Raw genomic sequence first — 20,915 nt, 5'->3', positions numbered from 1 at the left:
AAAACTGACAGAACACTGTAAACCAACTGTAATGCAAAAAATAAAAATCATTAAAAAATTTTTTTTAATTAAAAAAAAAAAAAAAAAAAAGGTAGAGGCAGCCCTGTCACCTGCTCTGAGCAGAGCTTCAGACATGAAACTATTTTCAGACCGGGGTTCTCTGAGGGCAGGGCTCTGTCTCCCCCTCAGATGGGGGCTCCCTGAGGCAGGGGTGTATCTCCCCCTTAGATAAAGAGCTTCCTGACAATACAGGTCCTCTGTCTTCTTCCTGCAGAAGCTGAAATTCTCCAAATACTGCTCACTGCATCCCCCTCGCCCCAAACACACAAATTACCTGGAACTCTGGCCTCTCCCTGCCTGGCATTTACGGAGGTCATGCTGTGCCAGCCTCTGTGAGGTGGGGACATGGTGGGGGGACATGAAGAGCACAGGATGAATGACAGAGCCCTGCCTGAGAGAGCTGTCTGGCTATTTGGGGAGTGGGGGCGGGGGAGGGGGGTTCAAATGCTCTTTAGGACCCAACAGTGAAGGCAGCAGTGAAAGTGCTCAGGGAGTGGCCAGGGCAGGGCCCCTGGGGGGACTCTGGGGGCCAGGAGCTGGGGGTTAAGCAGCGGTGTGGAGGGGAGAGACTGGCACTAGCAAAGGCAGAGGGTGGCGTTTCAGCAGGAGGGCCGAGCAGGAACAAAGGGAGAGAGGTGGGGAATGCTGTGCTCCAGTGAGCAAGCAGAAGAAAGCCTTGGACTGAGGTTCAGGGGGATTTTCTGGGCCAGGGAGAGAGCAGTGCGCAGGGCCTGGGGCAGATGTGAGACTCTGGTCCGGAACAAGGCTGGGGTCACCCAGTGTGACAGGGCCCAGGAGCTCAAGTGAACACAGGTACATGGAGAAGCGTGAAGAGCCCTGACCCTGGCTCTCCTGTAATTGAAGTTTGTGATCTTGTGCAAGAATTTTAACCCCCAGCCTCAGCTTAGACCCGTACAAATTGGGAATAACAACCATGCCTTCCTCCCCTGGATTGCTGTGAGGATTAAGTGAGTTAATGAACGGCCCCTGGCACATGGAAACCTCAAAGTCAACAACCCTGTCCTCGAATTCTGCTTTTTATGGGAGAGGGCAGAGTGGACGGGACAGCCAGGAGTCCTGGGGAGTCAGGGTGCCACCCCCCCCCCATTTCTAGGATCAACGAACTCCCAGCAGGAGGAAACGAGGCCAAGGACTGATCATTCTGCTTAATCTGTGACATCTTCGAGCAGCAGACGAGCCAGTAGCAAAGCTCAGTGAGGATGCTCGGGCCACGGCGCCCGAAGGGCAGGGACCAGGAGGAGGAAGGGCCTGCACACCAGCTCCCCCCCTTCCCTCCTCCCGTGATGTGAATCCCCGCTCCACGCCTGGTGAGGAGGGGCTGGGGGTGCTGGGTGGTAGGGAGGACGCAGTAGAAGCCCCTGCCCTTCACAGGCAGCAGAGGTGGCCGGGACAGCATGGGGGTCTAAGGGACCAGGGTGAGGGCAGAGGGCAGTTTGTAGAATCAGGACCTGCCAGGCCTCATGGGATCTCCCTGAGGCGGGTGAAGGCAGGCGAATGGGGACAATGCCTGGGGTAGAGGTTACAGTAAGGAGAGGGACTCTCCCAGATTCTGGAGTTTGGGGAAGAAGCAGGAGGTGAGAAAGAGGACGCCAGGAGGGAGAGGTGTGTGGGAGACAGCACTGGGCAGAGAGCCTCAAGGGGTCCGTTTAAACACCAGCTCTGTCTATTAATGTGGGGCTGGAGGGCCCACACACACGAATCTTCGAGGGCCTCAGTTTCCTCATCTGTAAAATGGGCATCGCGTTCTCCTCAGAGTCCCTGTATAAAGCCTGCAAGATGAAGCAGGTGAAAACCTTTAGGAATTACCCAGCCCTGTCCAAGCAGGCAGTGTTGGAAGTGAGAAGTGTCATTTCTACAGTGTCATTTCTCGGTGTGATTCTGCATCAGATTCTTTCTGACTCTGGGAGCCTTTTTGATTGAGGGGAGGGAGGAAAGGGAAGCCACGGAAGTGGGAAATATGGGAGAAGACCTCCCCAAAGGAAAAAGCGGGCTCCAGTGACAACTCTCGGGCCTCCCAACTGATGCGGCCCTGCACCCTCCCCGCGGCTCCTCCAGGGCCCCCGCCTCCTCCTCGCTCCACCTCCAGAGCCAGGATGGGGCTGCCGGACTCTGGGCACTTGGCCTCGGTTTTGTTTTTTTTTTTTATTAAAGACTCCAGATACACAAGCAGAAGGGCAGGGGGAGGAAGACAACACACACACGTTCTCACAAGAACAGACCCCTCATGTGGGCACACTGTCACCCACATTATCACACACATGCTTACACACAAGACAGGACATGGAGTCTCTCTCCCACACACGAATACACAGTCAGGTACACACATGTATACACACACACACCCTGACATGTGCTCAAGTCACATTGTCACAGGCATAGATACAGAGAAACAGCCACACATTCTGTCACAAGCACGCGGTCTCTCATCCACACACGGACACACACTGGCAGACACCCATTCACACACTAAGATGCCTCTCTCTCTCACACACAGACCTTCCCACAGATGCAGAATCACACTTGGGGTCACAAACACACATACACTGTTGGACACACAGTGGCATGCTGCTATGTTCCACACACGGAGACTCACACGCAGGCAGACTGTCACACACTGGGTCACGAACAAATACAGAGAAACCGGGGCTCACACGGGCCACCTCTCTGTGTTTCTCTCTACCTGCCCCTATCTCTGCATTTCTGCATCTCTCTAGCTCTTTCTCTCTCTCTCTCTCTCTCTCTCTCTCTCTCACACACACACACACACACACACACACACACACACACACGGGAACCTGCGGAGCAGGCTGCAGCTGAGGAAAGGCCTGTTTTTCCTCAGAGCCAGCATCCAAGGGCAGGATGTAGTTTCTTGGTTGCTCCTGCTCTGGCCCCACTGGAGTCCATGTCTAGGAGGGAGCCCAGCTCAGGACCAAAGTCCACGCTGACCCCCTCGCACCCTGGACCCCATTTACCCTTCACTAGGGCGCAGAGGCACCGGGCCTCCCACAGCTCCCCACCCCAACCCTCTTCTGCTGCCCTCGAGAACGCTTCCAGATTCCTAAGGACAAGGGGTGTCAGTCGTCCAAGTGACTGAAGCTGCCGTTTCAGGGATCCAGAGTCTCAATCCTCTCCATAACCCCAGGAGCAGGGCTGGGATCCCTATTTACAGATGAGGAAACTGAGGTTCGGGATGGTCCGGGTTCCACCCAAGATCACCGGCTAACTGCAGACCGGATATCTGAACCCAGTTCTGGCTGGTTCTAATTTGGGTGTCAAAGCCTGGCCGGGCCCTCGGTAGACCAGCTCCCTCACAGGGGTCTTGGAGGCGGGAAGGAATAGGGGAGGGATGGTCCTTCCCAGAAACAATGAAGGAGTGGCCCAGGTCCCCTTCTTCAGAGGTCCATTCAGCCACGCTGCGCCTGCACCCCCTCCAGCCCAGCCAGCCCCGCTCACTCCGTTTCCCCTTCAGTCCCACTTGGGCAGGCAGGTCACCAGCCCCTCCCCGGCCCCCTTTCTCCTCTCTGCTCCTGAACAGCTGGGTCACCTTACACCTCCTTTTCTGATATTTGTACCCCCTGCCCCCCAGCAGTGACATGGAGGGAGTGACCAAGTCTTGCTGATCTCAGGAACAGAAACTAGAATGCAACATTCACCATTGTTTAGAGTTTTACCCGCGGGCATGAGGTTGGTTGTGCGGCAATGACTGCAGTCTGACCCCAAAGCCTGTCACTCAGATCTTCTGGGCCAAGGATGCTCAGGCCACCCCCCTACCCCGGTAGAGAGGGGTGCCCCCTAAGGCTCCCTCTCTCTGCTTACAGATTGGCTCATCCTGCCCTTCTCCGTCACGCCAGGACTGTTGTAGCCCCAAGATGCTGGGCTTCTGGCCTCAGCCCAGAGCTGAGGAATGAGGGGTCAGAAGAAAGGGTAGGTTCAAGGAGCCTGGCTCCTCTGAGCAAAGGAACTCTGGGGAGAAGACAGAAGACAGCATCTCTCCTCTCCCCTCAGTCCAAACTGGGCCGGCAGAGTTGGCCTGGAGCAGCTGCGACCAGGCAGCAGGGGCTCCCTGACCCCCTGCCCTCCCAGTCAGAGGAGGGGGTAAAGGGGAGAGAGAACTGCATGGTGGGTCTGCAGTCCTGGCTCCCAGAAGATCCGATGGACACCAGGGAAGCTAAGGCCTGGCTGAACAGTGGGGGGATGGTGCAGTGGAGCAAGGTGTGTCCTGCGTCTAGGGGTTGAGGGACAGGGAGAGGGAGGGAATGAGTCTGAAAAAAAAAAAAAAGCAGAGGGGCTGAAGAAGAGCAGGAACCTTAGCTGGGAGATACATCTGTCCACATCTGGATTCTCCACCAAAGATCCCTCCTCCCACCTGCACTGGGACAATGCCAAGGCCTGTACAAGCCCACTCCCCACAGCTCTCAGCTCTGGGGATGAGTCGAGGTCATGGGCAAAGACAGCACCCTGGCAAGGGACAGGCATCTCACAGTATCTTTAGACAACTCCCCTCCCCTAAAACAGGCTGACCAAACCCCCGGCCCAGGAGCCTGGAGGCAGGAAATGCAGTGAGGGGCTGCAGGGGTCCCCCTGCGACAGCTCTCCAAGGGCATCTGGGAGGCCAAGGTGTCTCCACGTGTCCCAGTATGAGCTCTGGTGCATGTGGACCACCAAAGGGGGCCAAAACGGGGGTGTCCGCGACTGTGTGAGGGGGACATGCCTGCTCTCACAGGAACAGGGAGCCTTCTACGTGTCCTCCGCCAGGCCTGGGATGGGGGGGCACTCAAGTTCCATCTGGGAGGTCAGGAGGAAGGACACCAAGCTGCCACCGCAGGGTCCCTGGGGCTATGAGTCAAAAAGGCAGTGATGGGGGCTGATGAGGGGGGGAATGGAGCTGGGTGTCCACACCGTGGCCTCCCCGCCTTCCCAGAGGGTCTTAGACAGGGAGCAGGGGCGGCTGGGGGCGCCGGCACGGCGGGGAGGGGTCGGGGCAGAACGGGAGAGAGGAGCTCGGACGCTCGGGCTATGGCCGGCCGCGGGCACGGGTTTGAGGGACACGGAGTTGGCGAAGTGGTCGGGGGAAATGCGGCGCGGAAGTCAGCGCAGAGCGGCCGCGGGACAGCTGGTGGCCGGGCTGAGGGACCCTGGGCGGCCAGGAAAGGGGCGCCCGGCCGGGGCGGGGGGAGTCGCTCGCCGTCCGAAGCCCCACCTCGGCCACCCAGCCGAGGGCGCCCCACTCCCCCGAGGCTCGGGTTCCCGCCGCCCGCGGTCGCAGAGTTTCGCTCAAGTAGCCGCCGCCGCTGCCGGGACGCCGCGCCCGCAGCCCGAGCCGCCACCTCCCCGGCCCCGGGGCCCGCGGGTCTCACCTGGGGGCGGGGGCCGGCCCTGCCCACCGCCCCGAGCAGCAGCAGAGCCAGGCGGAGCGGCCCGGGGGCGCCGGCCATGGCGGGGCGCTCAGGACTGGGCCATCGCTGCCACCTGCGGCACGGCGCGCGGCCACGGAGCCCGGGCGGCGCGGGCGCCGGGGGAGGAGCCGGCGCGGGGCCGCCCCGCCTGCAGGGGGGGCCGGGCGGGTCCTGGCTTCGCGCCCCGGCCGCCGGAGGCCCCTGGGCCAGGCCGTCCCGGCCGGGAGGTCCGGGGCCCAACGCTCCTGGCGGGCGCGCCCGGCTTCGGCTTCGGGGAGCGCAGGAGCCCGGCGCCCGCTCCGAGCGCGGCCCCTACCTCGCCCCCGGACCTCCTCCAGGCTCCCCCGCTAAGGAAAGCCAAACCACCCCCAGCCGAGCAGGGTTCCCCAAAGGAGATTGAGGAGCGCTCGGGACTTGGCCAAGGTCACACTGCCAGTCAGACCCTTTCGGAAAGTATAGCCCTAAGCGCTGTGATTGACCAGCTGGACAGAGCCACCCGGTGGGGTTACACCGTCCCCAGGTCCTCTCCTCGTTCCTGGGCTCTGTCCCACAGACATCCCTGGGACAGCCAAGGTTATGGGGGGACAACGACAAGTGGGTCAGTGGAACCCTGCCGGTGGGGAGGGTCTGGAGGTTCCCCCCACTCCCACAGTCCCCATGGCCCCTGCTCTGAATCCCTGAGCTCTTATAACCCCTGTGTTCATGTGATCCCGTGTGCCCAAGCCTGCCCTCTGTGCCTCCTGCATCTTGGTCTCCCGGCTTCGTGGGCACTTTGTGTTTTACCTCCCTTTATACCCCCCACATCCCCAACCCCAAACACAGTGCAGGCCAGGGAGGGGGCAGGTGGGGCACAAATTCACTTTCAACCAGGCAGTGGGAGGCAGTGCCAAGAAAACGCTGACTTCCATGTTCCCCAAAGCCAGCAGGAGTGCCAGCAGCAAAAGCTGGCAGCACCCCCCCCCCAAAAAAAAAGAAGCTTGATACCACTGTTGGGAAGAGGAGGGCAGCAGCGCCCAGCCCTAGACCTACCATGGGGCATGCCTGGATCATTCCACAGGGAAAGGGAGTCTGTGGGAGCCGAAGGGATGAGGAGGTGGGGGGGGGAGGAGGTGGGGGGGAAGACCAGGGGATCCCACTCAGCAAGAGAAATTCTCCTAGAGTTCCCACTGTGGCACCACAGGATTGGAGGCATCTTGGGAGCACTGGGACTCAGGTTCAATCCCCAACCAGGCACAGTGAGTTAAGGATCCGGCATTGCCTCAGCTATGGCTTAGGTCACAAATGCAGCTTAAATCTGATCCTGGTCTGGAAACTCCATATGCCATGGGGCATCCAAAAACAAAAAAATGGAAACCAAACAAACAAAAAACTTCCTCTCCAGCAAGCTCTACCTCCACTACCTGAGAGTCTATTTCCTCCTCTGCCTGGAAGTCAGTCTGACAGTCACCTTATGTGATGCTAGGATTAGCTTGTTCAGCTGCAAGTGACAGAAAACCCCTAATAAAAGTGGCAGGACCAAGGGCTCTATGGCATAAGTTGCAACTGCATCAGGGATTCAATCCCTGACCTGGGAACTTCCATATGCCATGGTGTGGCTAAAGAAGAGAGAGTGCGAGTTCCCACCGTGGCTCAGTAGAAAAGAACCCAACTAGGATCCATGAGGATATGGTTTCACCCTGGCCTCACTCAGTGGGTCAAGTATCCTGCATTGCCATGAGCTGTGGTATAGGTGGCAAACGCATTGCTGTGGCTGTGGTGTAGGCCGGCAGTTGTAGCTCCGATTTGACCCCTAGCCTGGGAGCTTCCATATGCTATAACTGTGGCCCTAAAAAAGCAAAAAAAAAAAAAAAAAAAGTGAGAGAGACACCCCAGAGCCCCCCTCCCTAATTCCACCCTGTGAGGACACAGAGAGAAAACAGTCATCGATGAACCAGGAAGTGGGCTCTCACCAAACACCAAATCCACCTGTGCCATGATCTTGGACTTCCAGCCTCCAGAAACCTGAGAAAGAAGTGTTTGATGTTTGTAAGCCGTCACGTCTATGACACAGTTATAGCAGCCCAGGTGCACTGAGACAAGCCCCCCAGAGCAGAGGGCAGAGCTCTCTAAGAACAGGGATTCAAAGGGGTGGACTCCCACTAGACAATAACCATGAACAAAATCAATAACTACGATGCACTGAGTCCCCACCCTGGGGCAGGCACTGCTGATGCTGTGTGCCTTGATCTCTTCAAGTCTGATGAGCGAGTTCTATTATGCCTGTTTTATGGATGAGTAGACTGAGGCTCAGGGAGGACAAGTGAGCTGCTCATAGGGCCATGCTGGGGTTCGTCCCAGATCCACCTGCCCCCGAGGCTGGTGCAGGACAGAGCACAGCTCCAGCTCAGCCTGCCCATCACAACTGCCCTGTGACCCCTTTCTCCAAAGCCCAGGGTTCCCCTCCAGCTCCCTACCCCCCCATGCCCAAAGCTTCTCCCGTGACCCCAAAGTGGGGTACCTTCAGTCTCCGCTAAGAAAACTTGGTTTTCAGATTATCTTCAGAAACGGAAGGGAAGCAACTGGTGTGTGCACCTGAGGAAGATGCTGCGAGGCTCTGGACCCGTGGAGCTGGCGCCCAGGGTGGGCCACCCTGCCTCCTTTGTCCCTGGAGGAGGACCCTCTCTCCTTAGTAGGAAGACCTGGCCAGTGGGCAGAACAGAGTCTTTCACTTGGGAGGAGTGAGCAGGGAGGGAGGGGGAAGCAGGGGGAGGTGGGGAGAGCAGAAAGAGCTCTTGAGAAGGACAGGTGTCTCTTGTCCATATTGTTCAGCTTCCTTTCCAAGCTCCAAGTTCCTAAGAAGCTTGTTTATTTTCCAAAGCTCAAGACCATATCCCCCTCTGGCAGAGCAGATGAAGAGGAGCCAAGAATAAATACACACACACCCCCCTGCAGCCAGATCTTAGGCTATGTCAGTCCCGGGTTCACATCCAGCTCAATCGCTCACTGAACATCTGAGCCTTGGCCTCACAATCTGTAAAATGGGGATAATAATAAAGACCAACAACCACTGGGCACCTGCCTGCAGGTGGGCAGCGGTGTCATTCCATTTAATGCTCACCACTGCCTTCAGCCTGGTCGTCACCAGGGCAGTCTGGAGATTGCTGCCAGGAGAAGGCAGAGGCCCAGGAGGGCCCGGGAGTCTGTCTTCTGCCAGCGGCTCCCAGGCATGAAGGAGTTAGTCATGGGGCGATGGGGTTGCCCCTGAAGTAAGGGCTCCACCCTTCACTCCTGCTTCTCTCCTTGCCCCCGGCCCTCTGCCCTCTGCCCTTCTGGGAGCAACCCCGGGTTGTGCAGTGGGATCATTTTAATCCTCATTTTACAAACGGGGACCCCAAAGTGCAAAGTCGTGGTGTAACCAGCCCAGGAGGGGTCAAGAGAGCCTGGATGTGACCCACCCAGATCCCGCACATACGGCACAACCAGGCGCACCTCACAGCGCTGTTGGATGAGGAGAAGCAGCACTGGCCCAGAACCTGGCACCGATAAGTCCTTGGCCAATGGACTCACCGATGAGTCTTCCTGGCTGTCACAGTGCCGGCTGGGTCAGGCCTCGCCAGGCAGCAGGTACGGCTGAGAATGCCCGGGGCTTCAGCTTAGCCCCTTGTCCCTTCCCTGTCCAGGAGGCTACAGGCAGCCCCCCAGGTCTTGGGGAGGGAGGAGGCTGGCTGGAGCAGAGTGTTGTCAAACCATCCCTATGCCCTGGTGCTGGGTCCTGTTTAGCCCCAGGGCCGTCAGCTGGGGAAGATTTATAGCCTCTTGAGCTGCATCTCTTGGGCAGGGGATGCAGCACAAAGTGTCAAAGACCGTTTTCCTGACTCTTCTGTTGAGAGACAAGTCAGTGGGGTCACTCCCCCTTTACAGGAGGGGAAACTGAGTCCTGTAAGAGGATTTGCTTTAGATCACAGACTTTGTGCCCCTGTGGAACAAGGACAACGGGGGGAAAATGAGGTGAAAAGAGCAAAATTCCTTTCTCTTCTCCACCTGGGGACTCAGGCCAGAAATGACTGTGGCTCCCTTGGCCTCCCCTGGGCTTCTCACTTGATCACCTCTGAAAAGACCCTATTTCCAAGCAAGGTCATGTTCTAAGGTCCTGAGAGTTGGTGTCAGCAGTGGGAGAAGGTGAGAGAAAAGCCCAGGGAGGGACAGCGTCCTGGCGAGAGTGGTGAGTGGTCGCACCCGTGAGGGGATAGGTGTCCCTTCCTTTAACGAGAAGGTTGTGTAGCAGGGCTGGCCGAATGCTCCTCAGAGCCGGTAGGTTAGTTTCCTGGGGTAGCTGTCACGAACAAGGTGGCTTCAATAACAGAAAGGTCTCACAGTTCTGGAGGCTTGAAATCCAGGTGTGCTCAGGGCTGGTTCCCTCTGAGGGGTCCAGGCCTCTCTCCTAGCTTCTGGCAGCCTTAGGCATCCTTAGCTTCTAGATGGCATTTTCCCTGTGTCTTCAACTTGTCTTTGGATACTTTATGTCCAGTCCAAATTTTCTTTTTTCTTTTCTTTTTTTTTTTTTTTTTTTCCGGTCTTTTTAGGGCCAGCACCTGCAGCATACCAGGCTAGGGTTGAATCGGAGTCGCAGCTGCTGGCCTTTGCCACAGACACAGCAGCTCAGGATCCAAGCTGTGTCTGCCACTTACACTACAGCTCATGGCAACACCAGATCCTTAACCCACTGAGCGAGGCCAGGGATTGAAGCCACATCCTCATGGATACTTGTCTCATTTGTTATTGCTGAGCCACAGTGGGAACTCCCAAATTTTCCTTTTGGATAAGGACACTGGTCCTGTTGGATTAGGACCCACTCTGATGACCTCATTTTAATTTGATCACCTCTGTAAAGACCCTATTTCCAAACAAGGCATGTTCTAAGATACTGAGAGTTAGGACTTGAAGATATCTTTTGGGGTGAGGGGGACACAGTTCAGCCTCTAACGCCTGGAGACCACATCTCCCCGTCCCCCTGATGCTTCATGTGGAGGAAGGTGGTATAGGCCCCTCCAGCCTTGGCCTAGGAAACCTTCCACATAATCCTCCGGCCTCTCTCCTCTTACATTTTCAGCTGGACACAGATGGTCCAGCAGAGAACTCCACGGCCCCGGGGACTGTGGAACCACAAGACAGAAGGAGCCTGGGTCCCTGGAGGCCTGCGTGGAGCAGTTTCCTGTGACCCGCCCTGGATTGTATCATGTGACATCACTGAGGTCTGGGAGCTGTCCATCACATCGCCGTCACCACCTTTAATCTACCAGGACAGACAGAGCAGGGGTGGGGGTGGGGGGCGGGGCGAGCTAGTCCAGGCAGAGGGCTTCTGAAGGTCCCCTCTTTGTAGCTGCAGGAGGTGAATGAGGCCCCTCATTTGGGGTCCGTCTCATCCTCCCCTTTGTGGACAGCAGCCCGCAAAGGGGATTGTGTGGCTGTGGCTCGCATTTGTTCTTGGCTGTCTCCTCTTCACCTCCTGGCTGTTCACACTTGTTTGCCTTTTCTCTGGAGAGAAGGTGGGGGGCGTGGAGGGCGTGGTTCTGACAGAGCCCACACTGCCCCTTCACAGAATTCAAGCTCTGCAGGAAAAGAGGAAGCTCGCCCAGTTTCACACATCTGGAAGTCAAGTGGAAAGGAAGCAGCGCACAGCTTCCCATTGTAATCTTTCAATGTTTCCTTGTGGCTGAGAAACCCACTGTGACCAAAATGAGAAATGAAACTGTCAACCAAGGTCTAACATCAGAGGTGTTGGAGTTCCCGCCCGTTCCATCCCATCGGGTTAAGAATCCGACATAGTCTCTATAATGATGCGAGAATGATCCCTGGCCTTGCTCAGTGGGTTAAGGATCTGTTATTGCTGCAACATAGCTCACAGATCCAGCTCAGATCTGGGTTTGCTATGGCTGTGGTGCAGGCTGGCAGATGCAGCGCCGATTCTATCCTTTGCCTGGGAATTCTCAAATGCCGCGGGTGTGCCCCTAAAAATATGTATATAAAATAAAATAAGAGGTGTTCCCAAACTGACATGTTGACAGGCCCATCAGCATCAACCTCTTTCTGGCAAACTCCCCCCAGCTGTTCCCCACCCCCCCAGCCATTGCATCCTTCAGACCAACCAGTCATAAGCCTCACAGGCTGAGGCAGGAAATGTTCTGGGGAGGGCCCTGTGGGTCTCAGAAGTTCACTCTGAAAGGAATGGCTCTGAGCTGGGGTGGGGAAGCTCTCACTGGCTTTCAGGAGCCAGGATGACCTCCAGGGCTGAGTCAAGGTCACTGTAAAGCCTGTCAGCATCCCCCAAGGCCAGAAGGATGAGCAATGGCCTGACTCTTGCCCGGAGCCTTTTGGATCACATGCTCTCTGCACACTTAGGCTGGACAATATCTTCTCTCTCAGCTTCATCCCCTTCTCCTGAATAATAGAAAACAAATGCAAAACGGAAAATCCAAAAGTTTCTGGGCCAGTTCCTCCCAGCAACCTGCACACCATGCTTGGCTCTCTGACCTTGGACTCTGCAGGCACCTGGGGGCCACTCCAGACCTCACAGGTTGCACTCGTCAGACAGGGCCGCAGCATCCAGGCTTGTGGGACTATGCGACCTCTGACCCTGCAGATGTCTTCTGCCACCTCCACAGGGTCAAGGCCCAGAGGTTTCTGCCTCTGTTTCTGGTCGTTTCTCTCAGCCCGGTCTGACAAGTGACACGATAATGCTTCGGCGTTGGAGACCGGCCTAGGGTTGGAGGGAGCTCAGCATCTCCCTCCGTTATTGGGGCTGACCTCTAGATATGGCCCCAAGTGGACCTGCAGCTTTGCCCGCAGGTCACATTCTCTGAGGACCCAGTGTGTTTCGTTTCCCCCCACAAGGCCACCCAGAAGTCACTTCCTTCCCTGTTCTGAAAGCACTCGCCGTCTGTGCACTTGGTGATGCTCTGGTTTCTGGCTCATTTGCCAAACGGGATGGCAAACAAAGCTGATGAGCCTCCCTGGCACCTAATGGCTCCGACGTCCAATCCCCTTCCACCCAGGTGCTCTCAGGGGGAGGTCCTCGGGGGAGGGGCTCACAGAATGAATCCCAAGCACGGCACTTCTGCCACATAAAAAGGCACAAACACTTCTCGGAGGCAAAGGCTGACAGTGGGTGCTGTGAGAGAGGCTGGAGGCCCCCAGGGTCCTGAGGCCGTGAAGGCTCTGGCAGTGGCTGGACTGAGGTCCCATCTGAGGTCCAGAGCAGGGCTGAGGCCCCCGAGCTTGTGGAGGCAGATGGAGGACAACGAGTGTGTCCCCGTCATCAAGCCAGGTTGCCTGGAGCCAGGACGTGAAGATCAGGTCTCTTCTCTCTGTCCATCAGCAAGTTTGAGATCACTGATATTTTTCTGGGGATGCCCCTCAAGGACAAAGATCTGAAGACCGTGTTTATATGAAAGCAGACTAGGCTGGCCAGCAGACCAGGTTCAGGCAAGCTGGGAACCAGGGGGGGCTTCAAAAGTCATGTCAGTCTGGGAGTTCCCGTCGTGGCGCAGTGGTTAACGCATCTGACTAGGAACCATGAGGTTGCGGGTTTGGTCCCTGCCCTTGCTCAGTGGGTTAACGATCCGGCGTTGCCGTGAGCTGTGGTGTAGGTTGTAGACGCGGCTCGGATCCCCCGTTGCTGTGGCTCTGGCGTAGGCCGGTGGCTACAGCTCCGATTCAACCCCTGGCCTGGGAACCTCCATATGCCGCGGGAGCGGCCCAAGAAATAGCAACAACAACAACAACAACAACAACAACAAAAGACAAAAAAAAAAAAAAAGTCATGTCAGTCTGGATGTCAAGCAGCCCAAGAGGTACCCCCTGCCATCATCCTGACCTTCATCCAGACCATGGTCTTCGTGATCCTCGGGCAGTGGGACTTCTGGGGAATGAGATCAGCAGGCCGGACCTGGTGATGCAACACAGTGTCACTGTCTTAATGTGCCTCATTCCTGCCCTCCCCGCCCCCCCCGCTACCCATCCCCCACCCTCCACCCCCCACCCCAGGCATTGTCTCAGCCCCTGTGCTCAGGAAACTGCTGATGATGGCAAGTCTTTGCCAGCCCTGCCAGCTTTGCTAAGGCCCCTTCAATATCACATCCAAGACCCATAGCTCTGACCTTTGGAAAGAGACTGTTCCCCATGTCTCCTAATTAGAAACTCACTGACCCACACCAGAGCATGGGGGTGGCCACCCCATGGTGCTTTTACAAGAGACAAATCGTGGAGTTTCCACTGTGGTGCAGTGGGTTAAGAATCTGACTGCATCAGCTTGGGTTGCTTTGGAGATTTGGTTTGATCCCTGGCCTAGCACAATGGGTTAAAGGATCTAACACTGCCTCAACTGCAGCATAGGCTGCAGCTGTGGCTCGGATTCAATCCCTGGCCTGGGAACTTCCCTATGCTGCAGTACGGCCATAAAGAAGAAAAATCAGAGGTTTAAACTTGAAAGCAAACCAACTAACAGAAATTCCACAGACAGACAGTACGGGCAGGGACTTTTGCAAAAGCAAGTTCTCTTGCAGGCTCCCTCCTATTAGCTGGTCAGGACAAAGACCCTGGTCAGCTGTGGGGAGACCTGGGCTCTCACCCTGGTGCTTTTGCTGTTCTGTTTTGTCCCCTAAAGCAGACTGTCTCAACTTTCTGAGTGTCCGTTTCCTCTTCTGTATGAGGAGCCTGCTATTGCCTCCCTGAGGGATGCTTGTCAAAATCAAAAGAGAGGATGTGTGTGGAAGAGCTTTGGCAACTGCAAAACCTAGACATGAGGGAACGTCACGGTCATTCCCGAAGTGGCCTTGACTCTCCCTGGTCCTCCCAGCTCTGCTTCTCGAGTGTCCCATGCTGCAGCCAAACGGATTGGTTGTCATGGTGGTTGTTGTCTTGTGGTCAGCCTGCCTTGGCTCCGGCGGTGCCCTCCCCGCTCCGAAGCGCTTGTTGCCTCTACTTCCTATGGTCAAATCCCATCCATCTTTGATGGCTCAGCCTAAATTCCACTTCCTCCCGGGGCCTTGCCTGATCCTCTCAAAGAAAGCCAACGCTCTCCCCTCTGCACTCCCATGCCCACCTCATCTCCAACGGTGACCACCCTCTGGCCTGCCCTGTGGCTCTTGTGTTCTCTGCTAGAGTCCACGCCTCAGGGCAGGGCCCTCGGGCCTCTCGCCTGAGGATTAGCGTGGAGCTTGTGCGCAAAAGGTGCTCAAAACCATCTATTGATTTGCATGGAGTTGGAAAGGACTTCAAGAGGGAATCAATGTCTTTGGGGCCTGGAAGCAGAAGATGAGTGGCCAGGCCTCGGGGAGCCGGTTCATAAACATCTTCTGACAGAAAAGCCCAATGTCAAAGCCTAGCAATTTTAGATTATGTTTGCATGAGAGGCTTTTAAAATAGCAAAACTTTAGATTTACGTCCCTGTGAACAGATGTGGAAGGGAAAATCAATTCCTCACAGGATAGGCTTATTTGTTTTTTTATCGCAGTGCTAAATATTATGCACCAAGTGACAAATTAATATATAAATTGACCTAGAGACACTTACTCCAGGAACCCTGGACAAGAATGAAGTGAGGACCTGCAGGACCTCCTCGTGGCTGCACGTGGCAAATGTTGTGCGTCAGTCAAGTCGGAGTTTTCTAAGAAGATGCCGGAAGCAAAGATGATGCTAACCAAGACAACCTTTAAAAGGACCCAGCCTGTTCCCCGGAAGAGAGGAAATGCTCACACCCTTTGTGTCGGGGGACACACGCCGTGGAAGGCTGGTGCCACCTGGCCATTGGCTCCGGAGTCTTTCCGGCGCTATTAGAGGATGTCAGGAGAAAGGCTTGGCAGCACCCTGGCCTCTTTGCACCCATGCCCTCCTCAGAACAAGAACTGTCAGCACTGCAGACCGATGCTGGCAGTTGTACCCTCTAGGGCTGGCAGGGGCCTGCCTGTCCCAAGGGACCACCTGCTGTTCCCCTGGTATGGCCCCCACAGCAGGTAATGTGAGCAAATGAAGTGTGAGCAGACCTTCCTCATGCGGGCACCAGGCCCGGCCCTCCCTCCAAGGAGCCTGACAGGCAAGGGCAGGGCCAGATGAGGAAATGCATCTGCTCATCTCTGGGGCCAGCCGTCCCAAGGGGTTCTGCAAGCAAGGGAGGGACCTGGGGGGAGCGTGGGATCAGGGACCCACCAGGGAACACCACAGCTGACTGCAGGCTGCCAAGGACTGGCTGGGGCTTCTGGAGAAAGCAGACCAGGCAGAGAGAGTGAGTCTATGCTCTAAAAAAATTCCACACACATGGAAAAAAACTAAAAGTGACTGCTTTCCCCAGGAGAGAGGATGACACATAACAGGCGAAGCTTCTGACGTGGTCCAGCTAAATGCCAAACAGTTGGTTCTTAGCTCAGGAGAGAGAGGGAGGGAGTGGGGGGGAGGGGGAGGGAGAGAGAGAGAGAGAGAGAGAGAGAGATGGACTAGAGTATTTCCTATCTCTCTGGCAACCTCTCATTCAGGTTTTTAGCATCATGGACACTGGCTGTCCTTTGCGGGGACAGTAGCAGAGCGACAACAGAAAGGGGAAGGGTTTGCATGACCAGGAAGGAATACGGGAAACCCACAAAGGACAGATGGGCGTCCTTCCCCCTTAGACACAGGTTGAAGTCCCCAAGCCCATGTCTGGGAAGCTGGGCTCCTGGGGACAGAAACAGTCTGAATCTGGTCAGTAAGAGCCCCACATTCATAAACACCATCTAGAAGAGGCTGTGAAGGTGCCAGGAAATTAGAAGCTTAAGCATTGAATATCTGCACCCGGTCACAGGAGGTTTTTGCCTGGAAATGGAGAGAAGGAGCTTTAATTAATCAGCCCCGGCCTGAGTCGAAATCAGAGTCAAGAGAGGTGGCTTCTGTCGGGAAAGGCAGGGAGCTGCCAGCGCAACACATGTGCGAAGCGGCGAGGAGGAACCTCCCTGCTCCCCGAGGACACCTGCTCAATTAAAATTGCTTATAAAGAAACAACTGGAACCCTGTCAGCTTGCCACATCCCTCTCTCCCAAGGAGGACGGTTATGCAAGCCCAGCTCCGGGGACAGAGCCCGGATCCTTTTGGGGAGAATGGAAGCGGTTAGGAGAACTTGCTATAACTACGGATTCTGAGGAACTGGTATTGATTCAGGGTAGATGAAGAACAATCTCATTTCTTGAGCAGAGTATTTATATTTATCTCAGAAGACTGTGAATCAAGACTTGAGTGTTCAAAGACTCTGGTTCCTTTTTGCAGTCGAAGCCAGAGGCTGCAAGAGAGAAGCAATGGGGTGCGCTAACTTTTTTTCCACATGCTTTAGGTACAGAAGTCTTTTTTTTTTTTTTTTTTTTTTTTTCTAAGACCGAATATAGCTGTCCCTTTCAAAAAGTCTTAGGAATTTAGGGCTGTGAGAAAAAGAGCCATGAAGAACAGATGCTTTCATGGTGGAAGACAATGTGAGAAAAAGAATGTATATGTGTACGCGTGACTGGGTCACTTTGCTATACAGAAGAAAACTGACAGAACATGGTAAACCAGCTGTAATGGAAAAAATAAAAATCATTAAAAATAAAAAAAGAATGGATGCTTTCAGATTTCAGGTGTTTGAGTGTTTGGAGGACTTTTCAGTATCTGTCCAGAGGCTCCGCTCAGCCCCAGTGGCGGGGGTGGGGGGCGCCCTCAGGCAGGCACCCCTGCTTCCGCAGCCACTCGGAAGGGACGGGAGTTGCCCCTCAGGTCTCTTTCCCACCGCTTTGGGGTGTGGGCTTGCCTACAGATGTCAGAAACACTCTAGCCAAAGTTGTCGCGATCTTCAGAAGAGACCATAAAAAGGAGCCAAGAGAAAACATGTTCATGATTTGTGTTCCGATCAAAGGAGGTGGAGAAAAGGATGAGGGGAGAGGAGTAGGAGTGCAGGGGAAGAAGGCTTAGTCCAGCGTTGGCTGCAAATGCTTCCATCTGCCTGGCCCCCTCAACCCCTCGGCTCCCGGGGGGCCGCCTGCAGGGCCATCCCTGCTCCGTGCCTCTGAGGGGCGGCTGAGGCCTTTGCTCTGACCACATCGTGGCCCAGCTTCTCCCTCTGCCCCATCCTGCCTCCTCCCCTCCCCCACAGAGGCTGTTTCCAGGAACCCCACACTCAGACCTTGAGCTCAGAGTCTGTTTCCAGAGAACCTGACCTAAGACAAGACAAAGAGGGCACAACAAGTTTAGTATTTTTAATGGGTGGACAATTTCTATCAAATATAGAAAAGGATCATCAGTCAATATCTACACAACCCTGGATAATCCTGGATGGAGTCCTTGTTAAGATGAGGCACGTTTTTGGATGTAAGCTATAGGTCCTAACTTTTCCCCTCTGTGTTGTCCTATGACTTATTTGGATGTGGAATGCAGAGCCATTTTTAAAAACTTTTAAAAACACTGGAGATTCTGTTAGACATCTAGGATTAAGTCACTGAGTTCCTTTAACCGTGAGTGGCTTTTTTTGGCTAAAACGGAAAGGATCTCCCCAGAGTTCCCTAGTTGTTGTTGTTTTTCATTTAGGATAGGGAATTATTTTTCATACTTCTGCTCTCTTTTGCCCTTTGCTAAGGGCGTTCTTTATTTTATTTTTACTTTATTTTTGCTTTTTAGGGCCACACCTGTGGCACATGGAGGTTCCCAGTCTAGAGGCTGAATCAGAACTGCAACCACTGGCCTACACCACAGCCACAGCAACTCGGGTCTGAGTCGTGTCTGTGACCTAAACCACAGTTCAGGGCAATGCAGGATCCTAAACCCATTGAATGAGGCCAGGGATCGGACCCTCATCCTCATGGATACTAGTCAGGTTCATTATCATTGAGCCATAATGGGAACTCTGCTAAGTGTGTTCTTTAAAAGTAGTTTCTCTTTCTTCTTTTGCATGGAGACAAGGAAGCCTACAAACGGGGCCTGTGTCACAGGACCAGACCTCAGGTCCTCTCATTTGACTAATTCTAATTCTAGAGCTAATTCCTCCTGCTCCTTCCTGTTAACAATGCACCTGCTGATCTAGAATGTGCACGAAAGCCCAGAAAGAGCATGTTAAATGAACCTGCTAATTCCCTTCAAGATTTCTGAATTTGACACATACAATTGCTTACACACTATACAAATGCTGATGTTTGCCCGACAGTCTCTCTTCTAGGCACGTTTTCCTTTCCATCCAGATAATGAAAGCTGCTCAAATCAACCAGTCAGAGAAACATAGATGTAATATTCTCTATGCACAATTATGAATTTTAGAGGTCAATGCCATTAGACTCTGGTATTTTTTTTTGCATTTTAGGGCTGCACTCATGGCATGTGGAAGTTCCCAGGCTAGGGTCGAATCAGAGCTGTAGCTGCAGGCATATGCCACAGCCACAGCAACACCAGATCCAAGCTACCTCTGTGACCCGGATACTTAGCCCACTGAGTGAAGCGAGGGATCGAACCTGCCTCCTCATGGATGCTAGTGCGGAGCTGAGCCACAATGGGAACTCCAACTCCGGCTTTAAAAAAAAGAAGAAAAAAAAAAAAAGACAAGGAAAAAACAATACTGCCCTGCAGAGTTCATCAGAGCCCAGACTGGAACCATTCAGCCTGGGTTCAAATCCCAGCTTGGTCCCAACCAGCCAGGAGAACCTGGAAACACGTTATTAACTTCTCTGGGCCCCAGCTTCCTCGCCTGTGAAACGGAGATGATAACATCAGACCTCATGGGTTGGTATAGAGGCTACCTGAGTTAATTCATGTCAGGTGCTCGGACCAGTGCCTGGCACACGTGTTATTAAGTCACAGGCCTCGTCGAGACCAAGAGTGAGCACACAGATCTTCATCTTCCTTCAGAGTCCTGTCAGTTATTTAGAAACACTTGGCTAGGAAGACAGCTCTTTTCGTCAAATTGTACTAACAGAAGAAACATCCAACTAGACACTCCAGGCTATTCACTGCTGAATCTTTAAGCCTGCTACTGCTCATCTCATCCACTTAGGTTCTGAATCCCCCGATTTTGCCTCCATCGCATCGTTCACGACTTGCTTTTCTTCCATTCTCATGGTCCCTCTCGTCCTGATGCTCACTTCACCATGTTGGGTGCAGAGCACAGCCTCCTCACTGACCTGCTCACTTCCTCTCCAGATCGTCCAGAACCACCAGGGGCTCCCCACTGTCCTTACGTCGAGTTTCCAACACGGCTTCCGCCTGACACGCCCTCCTTCCCCAGCATCTGCCTATACTTACCGGTCAAACTGGGTTAGTTGCTGTTCATTCATGCTTTCGCTCAGCCAACATTTGTGGGGTGCCCCAAAGCCGGACTCTGCTCTCAATGAGCTGGCTCTAGAATGAGGAGACTGACACCTGTTAGTAACTCCTAGGATGAAAATCGCTACATTCAGTTTCGACCAAGATACAGAAGGAGCAGCAATGCCTACCTGGGGGTGGGGTGAGAGGCCACAGGAGTCCTCACAGAGGTCGAAGAAAGGACCACATGCTGTAGGGAGAACTTTTCTTTACAGTTTCATTGAGGTATAACTGAAGCACAGTAAAATGTAAAATGCATGCTCAGAGGGTAGAACCTGGCACAGTTTGACACGTGTGAAACCACCACCACCCTCAAGAGAAAGAATGCATCTCTCACCCCTGAAGCTTCCTCTTGCTCCTCTGCAGTCTCTTTCTCCTGCCTGCCCCCTCCCCCATCCCAGGCTGCCACCGACCTGTTCTCTCGACAGACTAGTTTGCATTTTCTAGAATTCCGTATGTAAATGGAACTATACTTTATGTACCCTTTTTTTGTCTGGCTTTTTTCACTCTGCATAGCAATTTTGAGATTCATCCATGGTTGTGCTGTTTTACTGCTGAGCAGTCATCTATAGAATGAGTATACCGTGGTTTGCTTATCCATCCAGCTGTGTATGGACACAGGAGTTGTTCCCAGTTGTTGGCTATTCCAAATAAAGATTCTGGGAACATTCGTGGGTAAGTCTTTGAAGGAACAGCACTTTCATTTCTCTTAGGCAATCGTCAAGGAGTGGAATGCCTGGATCACACAGTAGATCTATGTTCAAATTTTAAGAAAATGTCCAGCTGTTTTCCAAAACAGCTGTACCATTTTACGTTGCCTCCAGCAGAAGGTGAAAGTTCCAGTTGTTCCATATGGCAGAATTTTCCTGGAGAAGGGAACAATGTGAGGATGAAACTGTGTGATGTACAGGGAGCATCAAAGAGTCCTAAGGGCAGAAGGAACTGAGCAAGTTGAGTGCTGGGGCAGGTGACAGGCACAAGTTTTATTTTAAGCCAAAACCTGGAGGGCTTTGGTGTTTGGAGTATATATTCCAGGAGATGGAAATTGATTGAAGAAGGCTCTTGAGGAGGACTTGACATGGTCTGGTCTCTGTCTCTGGATGTTCCATTTAGCTTCCCATC

General features: G+C 54.2%; 1 protein-coding gene and 1 long non-coding RNA gene across 2 annotated transcripts in view; both read right to left on the bottom strand.

Moving 5' to 3' along the window:
* GLP1R (glucagon like peptide 1 receptor) overlaps positions 1-5,534 on the bottom strand; it is a 36,578-nt gene extending 31,044 nt beyond the window's left edge. Inside the window, 1 exon segment of the mRNA NM_001256594.1 lies at positions 5,439-5,534. Coding sequence (NP_001243523.1) covers positions 5,439-5,516 — 78 coding nt within the window. The 5' untranslated portion in view covers positions 5,517-5,534.
* Positions 10,229-19,824, bottom strand: LOC110261514. Its single transcript, XR_002345701.1, has 3 exons — positions 19,734-19,824; positions 13,330-13,401; positions 10,229-11,181 (listed from the first exon to the last, which is right to left on the bottom strand). It is a non-coding gene; the product is annotated as an uncharacterized LOC110261514 (long non-coding RNA).

Source organism: Sus scrofa, chromosome 7 (assembly GCF_000003025.6).
Source record: "Sus scrofa isolate TJ Tabasco breed Duroc chromosome 7, Sscrofa11.1, whole genome shotgun sequence".
In the NCBI taxonomy this organism is placed as follows: Eukaryota; Metazoa; Chordata; class Mammalia; order Artiodactyla; family Suidae; genus Sus; species Sus scrofa.
This window is presented reverse-complemented; position numbering and strand designations above follow the sequence as displayed.